The sequence below is a fragment of the Elephas maximus genome, chromosome 1, assembly GCF_024166365.1.
Source record: "Elephas maximus indicus isolate mEleMax1 chromosome 1, mEleMax1 primary haplotype, whole genome shotgun sequence".
Classification (NCBI taxonomy): Eukaryota; Metazoa; Chordata; class Mammalia; order Proboscidea; family Elephantidae; genus Elephas; species Elephas maximus.
In genome coordinates, this window is record NC_064819.1 from 14,112,298 (window position 1) to 14,133,441 (window position 21,144).

Genomic DNA, 21,144 nt, shown 5'->3' on the forward strand with positions numbered 1-21,144 from the left:
CAATCAGGGTCTCCAGGCTTGAGGCCATGCCTAACCCTACTGTCTCCTGCTTCTCTCCTATCAATGCTCACTAAGACTCAGAACAGAATTTCAGATTCTCATGGACTCAAGACTTTCTGGAGCCATGGAAGCTCAATAACCCCCTGAAACTATTTCCCTGAGATAATCTATAAAGCTTAAACCAAAAATATCCCCTGAAGTCTTCTTAAAACCAAACAATACCTTACCTTAACAAATAAAGAAGGTCTGCTTTGGGCTTTATGCTCTTTTAAGATCTATACTATATGGGATCAAATTGACAACAGCAACTAGAAAGATTAGATAGGAACCTCGGGAGCAGTGAGTTTGTTACTGGAGGAGAAACAACTCAAGGAAGCAGGATGAGAATGGTTGCACAACTCGACAAGTGTAATCAATGTCACTGAATTGTACATGTAAAAATTGTTGAATTGGTGTATGTTTTGCTGTGTATATTCTCAAAACAACAACAAAATTAATTTTTTTTTTTAACATGCTTGCTAAGTCCAATGCTCACTGCTCCTGTTCTCACCTCGTCAGTGCTCAGCTGCTGCAAGTCCATCTCCATGACTCAGCTGCCCTCTTCTTGGGCTCCCATGACCTCTTGCATAATCCAATTTTCTTAATCATCTCTTTCTCTCGCGGTAGCATTTACATTTTCACCATCACCTCAGACTCAGCATACCAGAACTCGCCATTTTCTTCTTCCTCCCTCCTCCCTTTCTCTCAGCAGCCCATGCTTCTCATTCTTAGAACCTATTTTCTAACCCATCTTCCTGCTCTTAGTCTCTTCTCACTCCAAGTAGTCCCCCACTCTGGGCCTCCGCTAGGGCAGGGGACACTCGATGAGCGAGCTCTGGGAAGCAGCACCACCCTTCCACACAGGCTTGCTATCCCTTCCCAGCACTTCTGCTCTACCCTGTCCATTCATCACCTGAGGTAACACTGAGTAATCCTGCCTCTGAGCCTTTGCTGTGCTCTTTTTCCCACCCGAAGAGCCCTCCCTCCTGTCTCCCAGCTGAATGCTGCCCTAACACATCTGGCTCCAGCTGACGTGCTCTGGATGTTTTCTGCCCTGTCTCCAACCCCAGGACACTCCTCCAATTACATAAATGTCACTCTCACATTGGCTCTTACTAAGCCTCATTGTTGCTCAACTGCTTCTTGGGTGTGAGAGGTAGGACTACAGACGCAGGAGAACCTCCAAAATAAGTCCCTCGGGGCCACTCAGTCAGTTAGCCATGCTGCCAGTCCTCAAGTCTTCCCTCCGTGATCACTCTCTTTGGTCTTATCAAGCCAAATGCTATAACCAGGCTGTAATGTCCACTGACCAGACTGAGCTCTCTGAATGGCTTCTAGTTCCCAAAGTCAAGGCCTCCAATGCAGACATTCCTGAGTATGGATGAAGAGAGCTGCCAGACAGGGCTCCAGACCGCCAGCTGCCTGGCTACTTATCTACCTATGGATAGCTTCTACCACTCAATCCGCAGGCTTGATCCAAAAATTACATACCAGGAGAAAAATACCAATCAAACATAGGTGAAAAAAGGGTGAAAGGAAAATAAGAATGGGAACATTACATAAAACCAGAAATGTTGGCTACAGGTTAGCTAAAGCAGACCCCCGACTGGCTTGTCTACGCTTTCCAGCAGCCAATGCAAAATGCAAACTGATCAAGTCCACAAAGCTCCATGCCCGTGGACTAAACAAGCCAACTTGTTCTGAGAAACCCCAATTCCTGACACTCAAACCAGAAAGAAATGCCTCCTGAGGACATTAATGATCACAACATCGGTTTCTAGTAATCCGACATTTCAGTTTAATGTGCTAATTTTGAGAACTGATATACTAGACTCTTTGTTGATGAATTACTGCTATATTTCTTAAAAATAAAAAATGTGAATCATTTATGGCTTCCAACATAGTTAGTAATGCATTAGAATTTTGAATAGAACAAAGGTCTGCTCTTTCCGAAAATGTTCTTCTTTACCTCCAGAATCCTCAAGAGGAGAAGAAAACACCGAACAAAGCAGTTACTATTACAAAAACAATGTAAGGACAAAAAGAACTGCAAAAATTCCTTGAACTTTACAGAACGACAAATTTCAGTGCTGTAATTCTGAAACCATCTCGTGTATGCAGTCGGATGGAGCAAATGAGTGAGTACGTGGATGTATATGGGCTTTCTTTGTACTATGCTTTCAAAGCCCTGGTGGCGCACTGGATAAGAGCTCAGGGGCTAACCAACAGGTCAGCAGTTTGAATCTACCAGCCGCTCCTTGGAAATCCTACTCTGTTCTATAGGGCTGCTGTGAGTTGGATCGACTCGATGGCAATGGGTTTATGCTTTCGACTCGATGGCAATGGGTTTATGCTTTCAACTCTTCTGCAGGCTTAACTTGCCAATAAAAGTTAGGGTAATAAAACAATAAAATTATATATATATATATATAATTTTTGAGCAAGTAGAATATGACCCTGTTTTGAAACTGACCCAGAGCCTCTGCTCAGAATCCCCCTCTCCACGAAGACCCTGAGGATGGTGGAGCCACTGCTCTGCACCAGCCCTCCCTGTGCCCCACGGACACCATGCAAGTGTCTCCCCTCAAAGCTGTCAAACAAGAGCAGAGGCATTTGACAAAGAAGTCCAGGGAAGAGATGAGTAGACTTCTTCCCACATCCCCATCATTTCTGTCCCCCATTAGTGTAGCTAAGAAAAGCTCTTTCAGCAGCTAGAAGATTTTGTTCACACACACAAAGAAAGCACTTGGAACTCAACGATAACCTCATTGACCCATTTTGCTTTCTAATACTACACTCCTAGAAAAAGTTAAACACCATTTCAGTGTCCACTTTTCACCATTATTTTCTCTTCATGTTTAGTTTTTTTCAAATCATATTTCATTTTATTAATCTTATTTTGCTAACAATGTTGTAGACTATGTCCAATAGTCTTATAAATGTGCAAATTTAACACTTTATAACATTTTTTAACATGTTTATGAATTTATTACTTAAAATACACTATTTAACTTTACTCCCTCTCATTTTTGTGGACTGAATTTGGAACACTTTTAAATAACATAACTGCTATTAAGTTAATATAACTGGAAAAAAATGGTGCTGTCATTCTGCTGTGAGTGGCAGCCACCAAAAGGCCAGGTGCCCATGGCACGCAGCATCTTCCACAAAGCCTTCAGAGCAGGTGCAGCCATGTTTCCACCAGGCCTTCCTGACGAGTGGGCCGGGATGGAGCTCAGAAAGAGGGTGTCCTGCTGATGTCACCCACGTGCAACCATGCAGGAGGCATCACCAGTCCCAGGACGATTCTGCTGTGAGTGATCGTTACCCCACCCCCACCCCAAATCTGGACAGAGGAACGCACTATAATGTTGGCCTCTGCTGCCACTAGGAGTAAGCCTTCCCATCTTCTGCCACTGGACCAGGATGGCAGATGTAGGAAGGAGTAGGGGACCCCCTATAAGCACTCAGTGCTCCCCAGAGCCCAGCCTCACCGATCTTCATCTGGAAGTTGTTGAAGGAGTGCTCGTTGATGTACTTCATTTGGTCCATCAGCTTCATGGCGAAGTCAGCCAGAGCCTTGATGTGGGTCCTGCCCACCTTGTCATAGGTGGAATCATTGAGGCCCGAGGCGGCCATGTAGGTACTGCCGATGGTCTTGATCTTTTCCAGCTGCCTGAACCGATCCTCGCTGATGATCTGGACAGAATGAGGCCAAGCCTGGTCATCCCCAAGTCTGGAGCACTGATGTCCCCAGGTAGGGAAGAGGGTGGCTGGGGGAGGGCCACAGCACAGTCTTTCATGACCCGCCCCTCTTCACACAGTCAGGGGCCCATCTCCACCATCACCTCCTGTGACGCCCCCGATGCTCCTCATAGAGCAAGGCCTCCTACCAGCCCCACTCGCCCACGGTCTAGTGACCATGGGCTACCTGCCCTCCCCATACCAAGAGCCCCTGTAGCAAGGTCACTTGGGTCCTTTGCCCCAACAGGGGCTGGATGGCCACCTCCCTCCGTGCTGGCTCATGCCCCCATCTCACCCAGGGAAACCTCATCTTTGCTCAGTAGGACGCCCAACTCCTATCTCCAGACCCTGCGAGAAGCCTTCTCAGAACCATTTCAGCCAACCCCAGTTACCCCGCTGCCCTAGGGGTCTTGTCAGCTGTTTCTGACACTGTTGGGTCCCAGCTCCCTCACTCTCTCCTCCCGGTGCTCCATGCCCCAGACCCTATATTCCCACTAGGGTTGCCCTTCTCATACTCTCCACCCTCTCTTCTCCCTGAACACTCAGTGAGCTCCCAGGGTGGAGGTGCCCTATTCGGTTCCATACCCCCAGGGCCTGGCACACACTAGGCGCTCAGCAGGGAGTTAACAAGCACATGAAGAAGTCTTTTTTTCTGCCTCTGCTGCTCAGGACCTTGCTTGCATCTTTGTCCTGCCTCCTCCCTTAGCTTGGAAACTCCTCCTTCCTTTGACTCTCTCAAAGCCCTGGGCACAGACACTGACAATGTTTCCCAGGCCCTGGGGCACTGTCCAGCCCTGGAAGGCACAAGAGGAAAGGTGGGCAATGGGGTTGGTGTTGACGAGCCAGCCAGGCAGGGTGCCAATGGAGCAGTTGAGGAGAACAGACCTCAAATTCAAATAGCCTGGGCTGAAATCCCAGCTCTGCCACTGACTGGCTGTGACCTTTGGCAAGACACATAACCTCCGTGGGCCTCAATTTCCTCTTCTATAAGGTGATGATGGGAAAGGGAATTGTATGCAAGGTGCCTGCTACAGAGCCTGGGACCAGTCAGGGCCCCAACATTAGAGCAACAGCCATCACTGTCATATCTTCACCCCTCTACCCCCACCCCAGTCCAGCTCTCCAGGGAGCATGGCCGACCCCCACGCCCGCACCTCGTCGAAGTCTGCAATGATCTCATTGAGCAGCCGCAGGCACTCAACTCCCTCATTGTTGGCCTCCAGCTCCACGTAGAACTCGGAGAAGTTGGCGATGGAGGCGAACATGACGGCCACGCACTCACATGACTGGTAGTAGAGCTCGTCGTTCCGGCGCTCGCGGGCCAGGAAGTGGGCAGCCACGTCCTTGGGCAGGATGTTGTGCAGCAGCCGCCGGTTATATGCCTGTAGCTCCTCCATCTCCTCCTTCTCCTCTGTAGCCTGGAGCAGAGGACCAGGTCAGAGAGGGAAGCTGGGAGGAGGCTGAGGGACAGCGCTACTTAGGGAAAAACACCTCAATTTGCTCAAATGGCAACGGGTGCCTAGGATTCCAGCACATGCCCAGCTTTCTATCCTCCTCTCTAGATCGTTCTCTACTTCCAGGTCTTCTATAAAGAGGGGCTGTTACTTTGAAAATCAAAAAGGGAGGATATTAGAGACTACATCAGCCTGAGACCAGAAGAACTAGATGGTGCCCGACTACAAGCAATGACTGCCCTGAAAGGGAACACAACAGAGAACCCCTGAGGGAGCAGAGAGAGCAGTGGGATGCCGACCCCCAAATTCACATAACAAGACTAGACTTACTGGTCTGACTGAGACTAGAAGGACCCTGGTGGTCCTGGTCCCCAGGCCTCCTGTTAGCCCAAGACAGAAACCATTCCCAAAGCCAACTCTTCAGACAGGGATTGGACTGGACAACGGGATAGAAAATGATACTGGTGAACAATGAGCTTCTTGGGTCAAGTAGACACATGAGGCTATGTTGGCATCTCCTGTATGGAGGGGAAAGGGGATCAGAAGCTGGCCGAATGGACGCGAAAAAAGAGAGTGGAGGGGAGGAATGTGCTGTCTCATTAGAAGGAGAATAATTAGGAGTATATAGCAAGTTGTATATAAATTTTTGTACGAGAGACTGACTTGATTTGTAAACTTTCACTTAAAGCACAATTAAAAAAAACCGATATTCGGTTTGCTTACTTTGGACACATTATCAGGAAAGACATCATGTTTGGTAAAGTAGAGTTTCAGTGAAAAGGAAGGAAACCTTCCATGAGATGAATTGGCACAATAACTGCAACAATATACTCAAACATACCAATGATCATGAAAATGGCGCAGGACCAGACGACAGTTAGTTCTGCTATACGTAAGCTCGCTCTGAGTCAGAGCTGACTTGATAGCAACCACCAACAACTGTTCCCTTGTCTGCCTCTTGGAAAGTGATGCATTTGAGGGTGTTCATCTTGAAGGATGATAAAGAACTCATAGGGTTGCTATGAGTCGGAATCGACTCGATGGCAATGGGTTTACGAGTTTATCTTGAAGGAGAGAATCCCTGGGGAGAAACAGGTCCCAAAGAAGAAGCTTTAAAGATTCTGTCTGCCCAAGACTAGAACTGGGCAGTAGATTAAAGGGATGGTCCAAAAACCACTTCCAATAGCCCTCCAGCTGCCCAAGTATACCTCTGATTTTCATTTTTCTCTTACTGTCAGTAGATGCAATCAGAAAAGCAGTCTGAGGAGCATTACCTGAACTGACTGGCCCCACAGGGGAAAACCACGCAAAGCCCTGAGAAGTCTCCCTGGTTCCCATCAGAGCAGACTGGCTCCACAGCTGAACACAGCCAGGTGGGGCCAGGACGTGCAGGTGCTGCGAGGAGGGGGGCTGGGGTATCACCCGGACACTGGCTCTTCCCCAGTTTGGACTCTGGGACTGGGCAGTCTGTGGTCACTCTCCCTCCAGGTTCAAGGGATGGCGTGGAGCCCTTGGGTCAAGAAGCCAGGAGGGACATAAAGGGATGGAAGGGGAGAGATGGTGATGCCGCCTGACCAAAGCATTGGAGATATGCAGGGGATTACAGGGCAGCGTCTGCTGGCTTCCGCACCCTCAGTGGCAAACAAATAGGCCCCAGGACCACTTAAGCCAGGAGCGACTGCATTAGTCAAGTAGGCAGGACAAGGATCGTTTAAAAGATCTAGCCAGCTGGCTTGGGCCTTTTCTAACTAAATGTGGAGGTCTTTCTACTTGGCTGAAACTAGAATCTCTGACAGGGCCAGGACTACTGCTCAGGGCCGAGCTCTCCCTGTGGGTGCTGCCTGCCTGTGGGAAGGAGCTGGTGCACCCACCCAAGGCTGCTGACATGGGGCCAGCAGGAGGAAGAGCAAACTGCCCACGGCTCAGGGCCTCACCTCACCCCTGAGAGGTAAGAGGGTCCTTGATGGCACCGCTCACAGCCCGTCACTCCTGATGCCCTGGGAAACGTCACTAGGAGGGGAGGACTGGAGTTTTGCCAGAAGAAGCTCCTAGACCCTACAGGGACCCCGCCTTCCATCAGCCACCTTCAGATGTTGAGTGGGTCCAGTTGGCAGGTGCTACCTTCCTGCCCTGGCCTTTCAGCCCAGGAACCTTTGCTCTTGTGAGGTGGGATGCTCTGAACAACCCGCTCCCAGTAAATAAGGGCTACCTCCTTCTAGCTCTTGAACAGGTGGCCCAGAGGGAGAATCCCTATTCTTCTCCTTGATGGCTGCCCCCATAGAGGAGTGCCAGCAACTGGTCCATCTGCCTCTGACAGTCCTGCTCCTCTTGCCTGCTGAGACCACATGCCTGCATTCCAGGAAGCCTCAGATGCGCTCAGCTACCTCTCAGAATGCGCCTTTGATCAGCCCAGCAGGTGGCACAAATGTTTCTGTGCTCCTCCCAGACAGCATCTGCCCAAGTGTCAGGCAGAGTGGAGGTGGAAGCTGGGGGCAGGGGCAGGATGCTGGGAGCTGAGCTATTACTAGAAAAGTAGCTCCTCATGCAGGAGCTTGGGGGAAAGCAGGAGCTTGGGGAAAGCTAAGCTAAGGTCCTCAGGCGTCCCCACCTCCCCACCAGCACCCCCGCCCCCCAGGCTCCTGCAAGCAGCATCACTACAGGTCTAACCGCAAAGCAGACTGAGGGCAAGATGCGGTGGGCCAGACCTGCTTTCAAGTTTTTGTTTGTATTTATTTGATGTTGTTTCCCCTCTCCCAAAGGCCCAGGGGAAGATGGGAGGTAGAGGGAAGTGCTAGCATAGCCGCCTGTCATGGAGCTTCAGTGGAGAGAGGGTGACACAGGTTAGCAGGTAGAGACAACTCACTTCCGCCTTCACACACACACACACACACACACACACGCTCAAGCACATACACAGGCTCTTATGGAATGACTTGTATCTGCCCCCCTCCAAGTGTGTATTGAAATTCTAATCCCTGTATCTGTAAATATGACCCTGTTTGGAAACGGGGGTTCTTTTGTTATGTTAATGAGGTCATACCAGTGTAGGGTGGGTCCTGGACCTAATCACTTCTGAGTTATACAAAGAGCAGATTAGACACAGACACACTCAGGGAAGAGGAAGACAGATGATGGAGACAGGTGCATCTATAAGCTACCGGAACCTAAAATAGACAAGGTGGGGCTGTCCCCTAGACCCACGCCCTGAATTCAGATTTTAGCCTCCTGAACTATGAGAAAATAAATTTCTGTTCTTTAAAGCCACCCACTTATGGTATTCTGTTATAGCAGTACTAGGTAACTAAGAAACAGGCCTTCCTTGTTTTCAAAATGTGTGTGGGGGGGGGGTCACCTCCCTATCGGCTTCCCCTCCCCCTTCTTTCCCTGCAGAGTTGTTAGTGCCTGAGGAAGCGCAGCAATGAGGGGAGGGGTGCCACAGGTGGGGTGCCCAGCATGTGAAGAAGCAGGGTGGGAAGAGGGGGAGAGGTGATGGTGGGTGGAGAAGGCACTGGAGTGGTTTGGAGATGGGTTCCATTGAGCAAATAAGTTAACTGAGCCTATAAATGAATATACTAAAGATAACGGGAGCTGGATTTCTCACTGCTGGAGAGGATATTCACAAACGTGGAAGGGGAAAGGCCAGAAAGAAGCCTGAGGTGTTGGTTGGGTATTGGAAGTATCGGTATGAACTCAAGGTTTTTAAATATTATATGCACAGATAGATACAGAAGTAGCACCCATCAGGCTCCTGAAGTTGTCCTGATGTGGGAGATTGGATTATTGGCAGGACTGTGGAGAGCAACACACATTCAAAGAGACCCGGTCAGCCGCCATCTTTAAGTGGGGCACCGCTGCCTGTTTCCTACTCGGGTCAAAATCTGATGTGCTAGAGATTTGGTTGCTATGCAGTGCATACGCTGCCCTGGTTTCCATCGGCCGGGACTGAGCCACTTAGAACCTGTTTGAAGCCCTGCCTTGTTTCTGTTGGCCATGACTGAACCACTTAGAACCCTGGTACACATGTATTTATATATATGTTCATGTATACTTCCGAATGTTTCCTAGCTTTTTCCATGGAGAGGACCTAGAATGGTGAGCACATCGAACTCTCAGATCTTAGGTGCTAAGAACCATTCTTCAATAAAATGAATCTCAGCCCTTTCAGGAAATCACTGATTCCTGGCCTGCAGCAGGAAAAGTATATGATGAGCCTGAGACATCTTCTTGTGCCAGGAAGTAAGAGAATGCTCAAAGAATGATGGAGACATGTCAGAGGACACAGATGCCAACTGGAAAACAGTCACACTGGCCAAATCTAGGACAATTTGAGTATTAAAACCAGTAATGACAGTAGCAGACCATAACCCACTGAATTAAATAGGTGTCCCTGAGTCCACCCTAACGGAGATGAATGAATGAGAGAGAAGGGAGAGCTCTTCCTTATAGTAGAATGCCACCTAACAAATGTAGAAGGAATGGTGGAAATAAATTATCACGATTCGCAGCCTTCTAGTGGGAGTTGATACAGGCAGGAGTCATCAAAGGATGCTTGTTGGTGGGTGCAAGTTTCTTGAAGATCCAGGATATTGGGTGATACAGGAATGTCTTTCCACAAAATGCTAATCAGAGAAAAGGGGGAAATGGTGACATGACAGTGGAAAAATCTGGAAGATGCCTACTTAACCAGGTGATTGATGTTACTGGCGCCAGTGGTGGGATGGTGTCAACCCGGTAAGCACGGTGCAACCTCCCAGTGAGAGTGGTATACTGAGAGGTGCACAGCATTATTTCCCTGCTTTTCCTCCAAGAAGGCATGGCCAGAGTCTGGATGTGGGAAACATCGAATGGAGACGGGATGAGGGTCACAGAATAATGACCTTTAAGATCGTTAAGGACATGAGAGACACGGAAAGACTGAGGAACTGTTCCAGACTGAAAAGACAGATGAGACACGACAGCTAAATGCAAAGAGTACTCCTGAAAAGTCTGGACCAGAACTGGGATAGCTGTCAACATCTGAACGGGGTCTATAGGCTGGATAGCAGTGTTGTCCAATGTCGATTTCCTGACTTGGAGGTTGTGTGGGGGTGATCTAAGCGGTGGCCTTGCTTTTGAAGGTAAACATTGGAGGATTTAGAGGTGAAAGGGCATCATGTCAAAAAATATATGTGGAGAGACAGAGTGACAGAGCAAATGTGGAAAAATGTTAAAAGGTGGATAATCTGGGTGAAAGGACTGCTGTAGTTCTTTATATTGTTTGTTATGGAGTGAACTGTGTCCCCACCCCCGCCCCCCCCCCAAAAATGCATGTTTTAAATTCTAACTCCTATACTGGTGGTTACAATCCCATCTGAGAATGGGTTTTCTTTGTTACATTAATGGGGCAGTATTAATATAGGGTGTGTTTTAAGTCATTCTCTTGAATCTGCTCATGAAAGAGCAGATTAAGCAAGCAAGCAAGCAGAGATGGGAGAAGATAGCTGCCACGCCACATGAAGATTGCCAAGGAACCAAAAAACAGAAGCTGAGAAGAGACAAGGACCTTCCCCCAGAGCCCACAGAGAGAGAAAGCCTTTCCCTAGAGCCAGTGCCCTAAACTCAAATGTCTAGCTTCCTGAACTGTAAGAAAATACATTTCTGTTAAAGTCACCCACTTGTAGTATTTGTTATAGCAGAACTAGATACCTAAGACACTGTTCTTGTAACTTTTCTGTGGGTTTATTTAAAAAAAATACAAATAAAGAGGGATTTGTGAGAGGAATTCCATATGGAAAGCATGTGGCAATCTCCCTGGTCCCCCCAACCTCAGGGCACCCCCGACTGAACGCTTCAGAGCTCAAGCCCTCCCAGACTCCATGAAAGCCCAGAACAGAGAGATGACCAGATGGCCCATCTTCACTGGGCATCCAGTAAAAAGCCCAGGCCCTCTTGCCTTAGGCTGAAGACTTCAACCTCAAAGTTAATAAGAAATTCCAATGGAGGAGGTCTAAGCAAGTTGCAGATGAGCTGAAGAAATGGTTTGGAGGTAGGGACCTGGCCAAGAGAGGCCAAGAGTCCAGGGTAAACTACACCTTGCAAGGGGTTCCAAAACCCACTGCTGTCAAGTGGATTCCAACTCATAGCCACACTATAGGACAGAGTAGAACTGCCCCTTAGAGTTTTCAAGGCCCGGGCTGGTGGATTTGAACTGCTGACCTTTTGGTTAGCAGCCAAGCTCTTAACCACTGTGGTTGGCCTGGAATAAAAGGTGTGGACCCTGCAGGCCAGCCCACATCTAAGACCCGGGTTTCTCATCCCAAGTGCCCTTGGGTGCTAAGTATCATTCTCCAATAAAAAGAGTCAGTGATTTCTCCTGGATCTTCTGAGGTGGTCCAGCAGGTAACCAAGGGGGTGGTGCTACATGGAGCACCCTATGTGTGGGCCCACAGGCAGGTCTTCCTCAAGGTGGACACAATAGGCCCAGGGCACATGGCCTGGTGGGCAGGCTATAGCCTCTACTGTCTCCACCCAGCATAGATCCCCAGCTGCCCACCTCGAGGCACCCATCGCCTCTGCCACTGCCCTGCCCCTGGGCACCTTGCACCAAGGCCAGGGCACAGCCGCCTGGCAGGGCTTCCTGTGGACAGTCTTTGATGGTGATTCATTCCATCCTGAGGAGTCTCCAAGCCCAGTTCTGGTCACATCAAGCTCTGCTCAGAAGGCCTTGGTGTCAGCTCCCGCCACCTGTGCAAAGTTCCTGCCCCCAAGGTCTCTGCACACCGTTACTGTCACCCTCACTTCTCACCTCCTGCCGTTCTTCCTCCCCCAACCCGTGCCCACCACATGGCCCTGCTTGTCAACACACACAAGCACTCAGCATTTGCTGACTTAAAAAGTATACCTCCTGGTAATCAGAATTGTACCATAATTGCATCAAAATGTGATGTATCTGTAAAAGTAAATTAAAATTTTATTTTCTGAAAAAAATATATATATACGCATATATATAACTCCTGGGCCCATCAAGGAGCCCTGGTGACACAGTGGGTAAGAGCTCAGGCTGCTAATCAAAAGGTCGGCGGTTCGAATCCACCAGCCACTCTTTGGAAACCCTACAGGGCAGTTCTATCTGTCCTATAGGATGGATCACTGTGAGGTGTAATTGACAGTAATGTTTTTTTTTTTTTTCCAGGCCCATCTAAGTCCCAGGATTGTTAAGTATGGGCTTGTCTGGAACGGCTTCTGGGGTTTCGCCTCTTAGTTCCAGAGAGCAAGAGCAGATACTCTGGGAAACGGGGCCCCAGTCGGCTCGAATGAGGCCTGAGCAGGGCACCTGGGACTAAAGCCCACCCAACCCAGGCAGAAGAGCTCGCTTGCTCTCTCCTGGGTGCCGTGAAGTGTGGGTCCCTCCCCTACCCCAGTTCCAGCCCCAAGGCCACCCACCTGCAGTTTCCAGAGGAAGTCCAGGCGAGCAGTGGACTCCACCTGCTGAGCGTGCAGGTACAGGGCCAGCACGAAGACTGAGATGATGATGGGGGTCACCACCTTCAGCGCCACCTTGGTCGCGTGCTCAGGGCTACAAGTGGGAAGCAGATCTGAGACTGCCCTGGCACCTCAGGTCAGCCCCCAAGTATCCAACCCAACCAAGCCTTTCTTCTCTCTCCCAGTATAGCTTCCTCTCCTTACCCTCCTGCTCAAAATTTGCCTGAGGTATGCCTCCTCCAGGAAGCCCTCCTGGCTGGTGGCCCATCTCAGCCCCTGCCCACACCTGTATAATCTCCCTGATGGTCACATCAGGGGACAAATGTGGCCCTCCTAAAAGGCAGCGTGCACACCCCAGGTCTTTCTCAATGGACAAGACAGCGGTAGAGGGCACAGTAATAGGTGCCAGGCAAGCCATACTGACCCTGTCACTGGGCAAACTTGGGCAAGTCTCTTAACCTCTCTGAACCTTAGTTTCCTTGTCTGTGAAATGGAATAACAACACCCACATCCTAAGATCATGGGAAGAATTAAAAATGCTGTGTACAAAGTGCTCAGCACGATACCCAACAAACAACAGGCCTCCGAAAATGGTAGCTGTTATTGTCTAACTATATTTCTGTTGCCATTATTAATAAATACTCTTAATAAAAGCAGCCATTCTGAATCCTGAGCCCTGCACCAGAAAAGAGCCCCAAACCCTTGGATGCTGTCTCGTAAGCTCCTGCCCAGGCAGCAGCCCTGCATCCCAAGCCCATGGATCATCTTGGGGTGGTGATGATTAGAAAAGAAAAGAAGCCTATTTTCCCCAACTAGGACCCAATGGTACCCCGGGAGGGGAGGGTCTCCTTGCCTGCTCCAGCCTCCTCCTTCACTGCCACGTTGTCACAAAGGCCCCCTCCCCACCTGGGCTCTGGCTGCTCCATGCTGAGGGCAGGGAGGGCGGTACATGGAACTTGGAGGAAGAGCGTCAACTCACCACTGGGAGGTCCCGTTGTTGTTCAGATCTCTGTGAACAGAAGGTTGAGAAGGCTGTTCAGAGCCACTTTTCTGTACAAGTCAGCCTCCGAGCCCCTCACTGCCTCACGCCCCACTCTGCTGCCCACCTGACACCCCACTCTGCTGCCTCCATGCCCCACTGCTGCCCCCCACATCTGCTCTCCTGTCCCCCACGCTCTGCTTTACTGTCCCCCACATGCTCTGCTGCCCTCTGCCCTGCTCTGATGCCCCCTGCCCCATTCTGATGCCCCCTACACCCTGCTCTGATTTTCCCTGCCCCTCTCTGATGCCCCCTTCCCTGCTGATGTCCCCCGCCCCCTCTGATGCCCCCTCCCCTGCTCTGATGCCCCTGCCCCTCTCTGATGCCCCTCCCCTGCTCTGATGTCCCCCGCCCCCTCTGATGCCCCCTGCCCTGCTCTGATGTCCCCTGCCCCACTCTCCTGCCCTCCATGCCCCACTCTGCTACCCGCTGCCCTGCTCCAATACCCTCCACACCCGGCTCTGTTGCCTCCCATCCTCTTCTACTACCCCTCCCCGCTCTGCTGCCTCCGCCCTGTCTGCTGCCCCCACTGCTGTTGTTCTTCCCTCTCTCCTCCGCCCCCAAGTCTGTGGACTTTCAGCTGTTTTCAGGGAAGAACGGGAGGCTCACAGGCAGCCCCAGCCCTGGCCAGCATCTGGTCACCGTGACCACAAATCCCCCAGGGACTCTGGGTACACCCCCTGGGCCTGCCCCTGCCCTGCTCTCTAATGCCAGCAACAGGAAGTGAGAAACACTAGTCTGTGCCGTCCAGCATGGTGGCCACTAGTCACATGTGGCCATTGAGCCTGTGAAATGCAGTCCATCCTAACTGAGATGCGCTGTCAGTATAAATTACACACCAGGTTTTGAAGAATTAGTGTGAAAAATGATGAATGGTAAAGGGGTGCTTCTTACACCAGAGACATAAAATATCTCATGAAAAATTCTGGTATTGATTTCATGTTAAAATAATATTTTAGATATACTGGTTAGATCACATTAAAATTAATTGGGCCTATGTCCTGCCTTGAGCCAGGCACCTTGACATGCATTATTCCTTTTCCTCATTCATCCTCACAGCAACCCAGCGGAGTAGGCAGGGCCGCCACAGAAGGCTGGCTAGTCTGTGCACTGCTCAAAGGGGAGGGGATGGTGCACAACGGCTCCTGATCCTGGTGACGAGAGGGAGCTGAGTTCCACCAGACTGTGTCTGCCAGTGAAGGGGCACCTTTTCCTCACAAAGAGGCAGGACAATCTCCTCACAAGCCTGTGCCTGCGGAGCTACCTCTGCTCAGGCTTCTAGAATGTGTGAAATTACACATGTGACTTGCATTATATATCCATCAGACAGCACTGCTCTAGACCCAAACCAGGGTCTCCCAGCCCACAAACGAGCTCCATTCTTTGCAGCCAAATTAGAAAGTGGGAGAGGACAGGCTGGGGGTGGGAGGAGCAGTCAGAAAGAGAAGGCAAAATTCACCAATCCAACAGCCAACAGGTGGAAACAACCTGAGTGCCCATCAACAGATGAATGGAGCAACAAAATGTGATACAATCAACGGAATATTACTCAGCCATAAGGGGAAGCAAGGTCCTGATGCATGCTATGACATGGACGAAACTGGAAAACATTACGGTGAGTGAAATAAGCCAGACACAGAAGGACAAATAGTGTATTATTCCACTTATGTGAAAGGAAGCCCTGGTGGCACAATGGTTAAAGAGCTTGGTTGCTAACCAGAAGGTTGGCAGTTCAAATCCATCAGCCTTGGAAACTCTATGGGGCAGTTCTACTGTATCCCACAGGGTCGCTATGAGTCCGAATCAACTCCACGGCAATGGGTTTTTTCCGGGTTATATGAAATACCTAGAGTAGGCAAATGCATAAAGACAGAAAGGAGTCTAGGGGTTACCGGAGGCTGGGGGGAGGAAGGCTAGGAGTTATTGCTTAATGGGGACAAGTTTCTCCTTAGGGTGATGAAAAAGTGTTGGAAACAGATGGTGGTGAAGGCCGCACGACAACTGAACGTAAATAATGTCACTGCATTGCACACTTGACAATGGTCAAAATGGCAAATTTTATGCTATATATATTTTACCAGAATAAAATAATAATTAAAAAAAAATTCACCACCCTAGACCCGATCTAGGATAGAAAGCCCCGGACCCCCTCCAGAGGGGCTGCAGCCGGCACCGCTCTCTGTGGCAGCCTCCCCAGTCACCGGCCCACAGCTCACGCCACTGCCAGGCCCTCCTGGAATCTGACTGAGCGCCTTCACTCCACCTGGTGTGTGTCTCGTGCATGTGCGCGGGGCAGTGGTGATTGGAAGAAAAGGGTACTTCATATCAGATGCTTATAAGCACTTCCTACTATGAGACCTGTTATTCCCATCTTACTAGGAAACACAGTGAGGTTCAGAAAGATAACCACAGGTGTGAACCAGGCTGACACTCAAACTCAACTCAGCTCAAAGCCAGAGCTCCTTCCTCTCCCGAGCCACCTCCTTTGGAAATCTGACAGCCCAGATTGCACCCGCACGCCCGCTGCCTCCTGGCTGTGTGACCTATCCTCTCTCTGAGCCTCAGTGTTTTGGGGTCGAGTGGAGACCCACGGATGCTGCTATCCGGTGGCTTGGCGTGAATTAGAAGAAGGCTTCCTGGGCAGAGGTAGCTCCGCAGGCACAGGCTTGTGAGGAGACTGCTCTGCCTCTTTGTACGGAAAAAGTGCCCCTTCACTGGCAGACACAGCCTGGTGGAGTTCAGGTCCCTCTCGTCACCAGGACCAGGAGCCCTTGTGCACCATCCCCTTTGAGCAGTGCACAGACTAGCGAGCCTTCTGTGGCAGCCCTGCCTACTCCGCTGGGTTGCTGTGAGGATGAACAGGGAAAAAGAATACTGTATGTAAAGTGCCTGGTTCGAGGCAGGACACAGAGCTCGCAGTCCACAGAGGTTGTTTCATTGCTCTCAGCCCTCCCACCTGCCATTCAGCTCTGTTGAACTCGACCCCTCTCTCTGGGCCTGAGTTGCTACAGGCAGTTGGAATTAGGTGCAAATAGCCCCTCAGAGGCTGCTCTGACAAGTAAGGGATAACTCACTGAGGCCAGAGGTCAGGAGCCAGTAGGAAACTGGAGGCAGAGGGCCGTGAGGACCGGCTGTCCGGAGTCCCTCCTGCCCTGTGGCCACTCCCACCACAGGGGAAAGGAAGGACGGAGGGAAAGGAACCAGACACTGCCGGGCCTGGGGATGTCAGAGCACAGCATTGCTCAGAGCTGGGGAGGAAAAGGACACTCCCCTCCCAAGTCCGCTGCAACCTCAGGACCAGGAGCCTCCCGCCCTTCCACCTTCCCGAGGTGCCCAAGACTCAGTGGCCGGAGGCGTGAGGGAGGTGCCGCGTACATGGCGTTGGCGGTGACCAGCAGGTCCGCATTGTCAAACAGCGTGACGCCAGGCACCTCGACGACGAGCACGTAGATGAGCTCGATGGCGAGCATGAGCACCAGCTTCCCGATGCAGCTCATCTGCAGGAACACGGAGCAGGCCAGCATGCTGAGCACCACGCTGTAGGTGAAGTACTGCGGAGAAAGGAGGTGGTGTCAGCTCCCAGGCCCCTCCCCAGGCCCCGCCCACCCCAGCATCCTTCCACCCTGAGAGGGTCTCAGGTGCAGGTAGGACACTGGGCTGCTGAGGGGCCCAGGGTTGCCTCTGCTGATGCCAACTTGCCAACAGATATGATGACATGTGGAGAGCCCTGGTTGGGAACCAGGAGACAGGGCTCCAGTCTGAGTTTGGCCAGGACCCGGCAGTATACGCCCATGGTTAGCACCGGGCTCCAGGCTCAGGCAGACCTGGGTTTCACCCCTGGTCCACTATGGACTAGTTGTGTGACTTGGGCTCTTTACACAGCCTCTCTAAGCCTCAGTTTCCCCACCTGCAAAATGGCAATAACAGTCCCCATCTCAAGGGCTCACTGTGACAATTACGTAAGATAAAGCCACTGGGCGCAGTACCTGGCACCCTCAATCACTTTGGGGTGCAAAAGTCCCCAGGCTCTGATCTGCAATTCTGAAACCTGAAAAGCTGAAAAGCGTTTCCTTAACTCACGTGGTGGCGCCACCTGAGTTGACTTTGTTTAGCGGCAACACCTGTCCTAAGTGATGGGACCCATCAGCCTTCTTTGTCCTGCTCCCTGTGACTCTATACATTTTGCTGCAGAAATATTATTGTGTTTCCTTATCAGGTGCTGCCTCAGGCTCCACTGGGAGTGTGAGGTCACTTTAAAATGCGAAAATTCTGAAGTCCATAATGTATCCAGCCTCAAAGATTTCAGATGAGGGGTTCTGGCCCTGTACCATCTATGTTGGAGGCGTCCCCTCTGGTCTCTAGCCTTAATTCCCTCCTCAGACAACTGAGGGGCCAGACTAGGTGATCTCAGTGGTCCCCTTCCATGCTGTCATCTTCTGACATTAATCCTAGACACGTCAGGCTCTATTATTTTGTCTTTTCTTTTAAATTTAGCACTTATCATTTCTGAATCAGGCACTGGGCATCTTATTATTCACTGCCTCTGCCTTGGGCTAGGGGCCAAATGATGCCAGCAGTGGGCAGGGAGGGGAGGTGGCATGGTTGAACCTTCTGCCTCCCTAGGCCCTTAGGGGCCAAGACAGGGACTGCCCAAGGGGCTCCTGGTGATTGGATGGGGATTGAGGAGCAGCCTCAAGTCACCATTAGCAGCAAGGCAGAGGAGAAAACAGGGAGGTGGGCTCACTTAATTCAGCCCCAGGTCCCCAGCTACTTGTCCTTGGGAGATGGGGAGGGGACTCTGGGAGCTACCTGGATCCCCATTCAGATCCTGGGCCCAGACAACCAGCAGGTGAAGGCTTAATGCTGGGGTCCCCAGGGGCTCAGGGTCTGAGAAGAGCTGCTGAAACAGGAACAACACAAGGGGGTGCTGGGCCAGCTCAAGAGCTCAGGGGCCTGGCAGTGGCTGGCCTGATGAAGGCCGAAGGCTGGGACCAACCACCTAGAAAATGGGGAGCCAGAATAGGCTCTGCCATTCCACCTCCCCTCAATGCACTCCTCAGATTCTTCTGTGGAGTGACCACCGGGGGCAAAAACTGCCTCTGCTTTTCAGCAAACAGGCTTCAGGAGCCACTCTTGTGGGCTTTTGGTCAGATGTGAGAGGAAACAGAGCCTGGGGAGTGGTGGGTGGGTGTGTGGAAGGCTAGGGACCTGCTGCTCAGGTTGTCTGTGGAGCTCGGTCGCCTGGAGGAGAGGGGACCCCAGGGACAGGCAGGAGGAGAAGCACTTGTTAGTGAGAAGCAGGGGAGCCCTGCTGCCCACTGAGCTCTCTCTATAACAGGGAGACGGATGGGGTTCCTCCCAGGGGAGGGGGCAGGAAGCCAGTGCTGTGGCTGTCCACGGTACCCCACGACTGAAGTCCTGACCCTTGCTGTGGGCCATGGGCTCTTTGGGAATTGTACGAAAGCATAGGCCCTCTCCCCGGAAAGGGCACACATACCCGGAGACTGCCACCATCTATGGGTTTCACCTGAGCCCCCAGACATTTACCCATCAACAGACACTCCCCCATCCGGGTAAGACTGTCACAGGGGCAGTGGTGTATCTAGGGCATTGCCATGCGCCACTGAGAAGTCTCTATTAACCTGGTCCGGCCCAACATCCTTCCTCAAGCACAGTAATATGTTAATTGAAAGATTAACAAGCTTGACTTGTATTTTTGAGCTGATATTATGGTAAAGCTATCTAAAAGAGGGGTGTCAGATGTTTGGACATGACTCAATTTCAGTGCTCGTCATAGGCGCCATTTTCTGTCAGTATACCACTGGCTGTACTGGATTAATAGAAACTGCTCAGTGGCGCCACATGGAGCCCTGGTGGTGCAGTGGTTAAGTGCTATGGTTGCTAACCAAAAGGTGAGCAGTTCAAATCCACCAGCTGCTCCTTGGAAACCCTATGGGGTAGTTCTACTCTGTTGTATAGGGTCACTATGGTCGGAATCGACTTGACGGCGTACAACAACAGTAGTGCCACACGCCCAGGGCCGGTGCTGTATCAGCCATGGTGTAGTTACGCCTCTGCTGGGCTGCCGGGGCGCAGGGACCTGGGGGTGTGGGAAGAGCCAGCAGCATGGAGCAGATGCCCTGGGTGGGAAGCCGGGCCCTACTGCTCCCCAGGACACACAGCAACATGAATGAAGCCCTTTGCATACCACAGGTGTTTAAAACATACCCTTCTCCAATTAAGGGTCCTGGGCGTTATTTTTTAAACCCAAAAGTCTGTAAGTACGAGGTTTCTTTTTGGAGAGATGAAAATCTAATACAATTAGATGATGGTGATGGGTACATACCCTGTGAATATACTAAAAACGACTGACTTACACACTTTATAAACAGGTGACCTTTACGGTAGTGCTGATTTGGGGCTGGGTCCCCTTTGCTCCCTTTTCTCTGACCCTACAGCCCTGGGGGACACAGGCAGGTTCTCTAGAGGCACCCAAGCAGGGTGCTGCTGCAGAAGCTGAGGGTCCAGGAACAGCTTTGCCTGGGTTAAGACTGCCTCTGGGCCCAGATGACCTGGGTGTGAGCTCTGGCTCTGCTGCTGTGTGACCTCGGGCAAGTTACTTAACCTCTCTGTGCCTACTTCTTCATCTGTATAAAGGAGATAATAACAATACCTATGTCATGGGGTTGTTCTGAGAGTTAAATGAGTAAATATATGGAAAGCACTCAGTACAGTGCTTGGCACATGGTAAGCAGTATATAAACAATAGCTATATTATTATTATTTTATTATTATATTGAGGAGGCTGGGCCTTGTTCTCATTTCCCATAATGTTTTGCATGCGAGTGAGAAGATTGGAGGAATAGGGTCTGGAATGGTAGTGAGCTCGTGGGCCCGTGAGTTGCCCCTCAGTGTGTCAGGGTAGCCCAGGGAAGAGTGGGGGGTGGGTGAGCCTCAGCCGTGGGCAAGAGGGTGTCCATCTGCACTGTCAGCCCATCCCTGCCCAGGTACCTCGGGGAAGTTGCAGTTGGGCCAGGGGCTGCCGCAGAAGCCCTGCTCCTCGCCTAGGCTGTAGTTGAAGGCTGACTCCACCACGTGGCACGCGTTGATCTGGCTCACACTGACGTTGTGCTCGTCGCCCAGGCAGCTGAACAGGTCCTTGGAGTTGCACATGAACTGGGGCCAGGGAGGAGGGCAGTGAGGAGAGGTCAGCACCAGGGCCAGGCCAGGGCAGCCCATCCCCACAGGGCAGCAGGGTTATGTTGACCCTTTGTCTCAGGGACAGCCTCACACTGATGCAGACAAAAGAAGAGGCCTGGAAGAGGCTGAGGGAGGCTGCCCAGCCACCCTGGGTGGAAGGAGGGTGTGACTGGTGCGTCTGCCAAGGTCGGGCACTTGAACCTCCTT

General features: G+C 51.1%; 1 protein-coding gene across 2 annotated transcripts in view; it reads right to left on the reverse strand.

Annotated features, from left to right (window-relative positions):
• Positions 1–21,144, reverse strand: part of ADCY5 (adenylate cyclase 5) — a 180,908-nt gene that overhangs the window by 4,997 nt on the left and 154,767 nt on the right. For both annotated transcript variants that reach the window (XR_007516549.1, XM_049878185.1), the window contains exons 14-19: positions 20,749–20,913; positions 17,113–17,288; positions 13,678–13,707; positions 12,660–12,792; positions 4,938–5,201; positions 3,534–3,738 (exon numbers count right to left, since the gene is read on the reverse strand). Coding sequence is in view for 1 of the 2 variants with exons in the window: in XM_049878185.1 (XP_049734142.1) it covers positions 3,534–3,738; positions 4,938–5,201; positions 12,660–12,792; positions 13,678–13,707; positions 17,113–17,288; positions 20,749–20,913 (973 nt within the window). In the remaining variant the exon portion in view is untranslated. The remainder of the gene's footprint in view (positions 1–3,533; positions 3,739–4,937; positions 5,202–12,659; positions 12,793–13,677; positions 13,708–17,112; positions 17,289–20,748; positions 20,914–21,144) is intronic.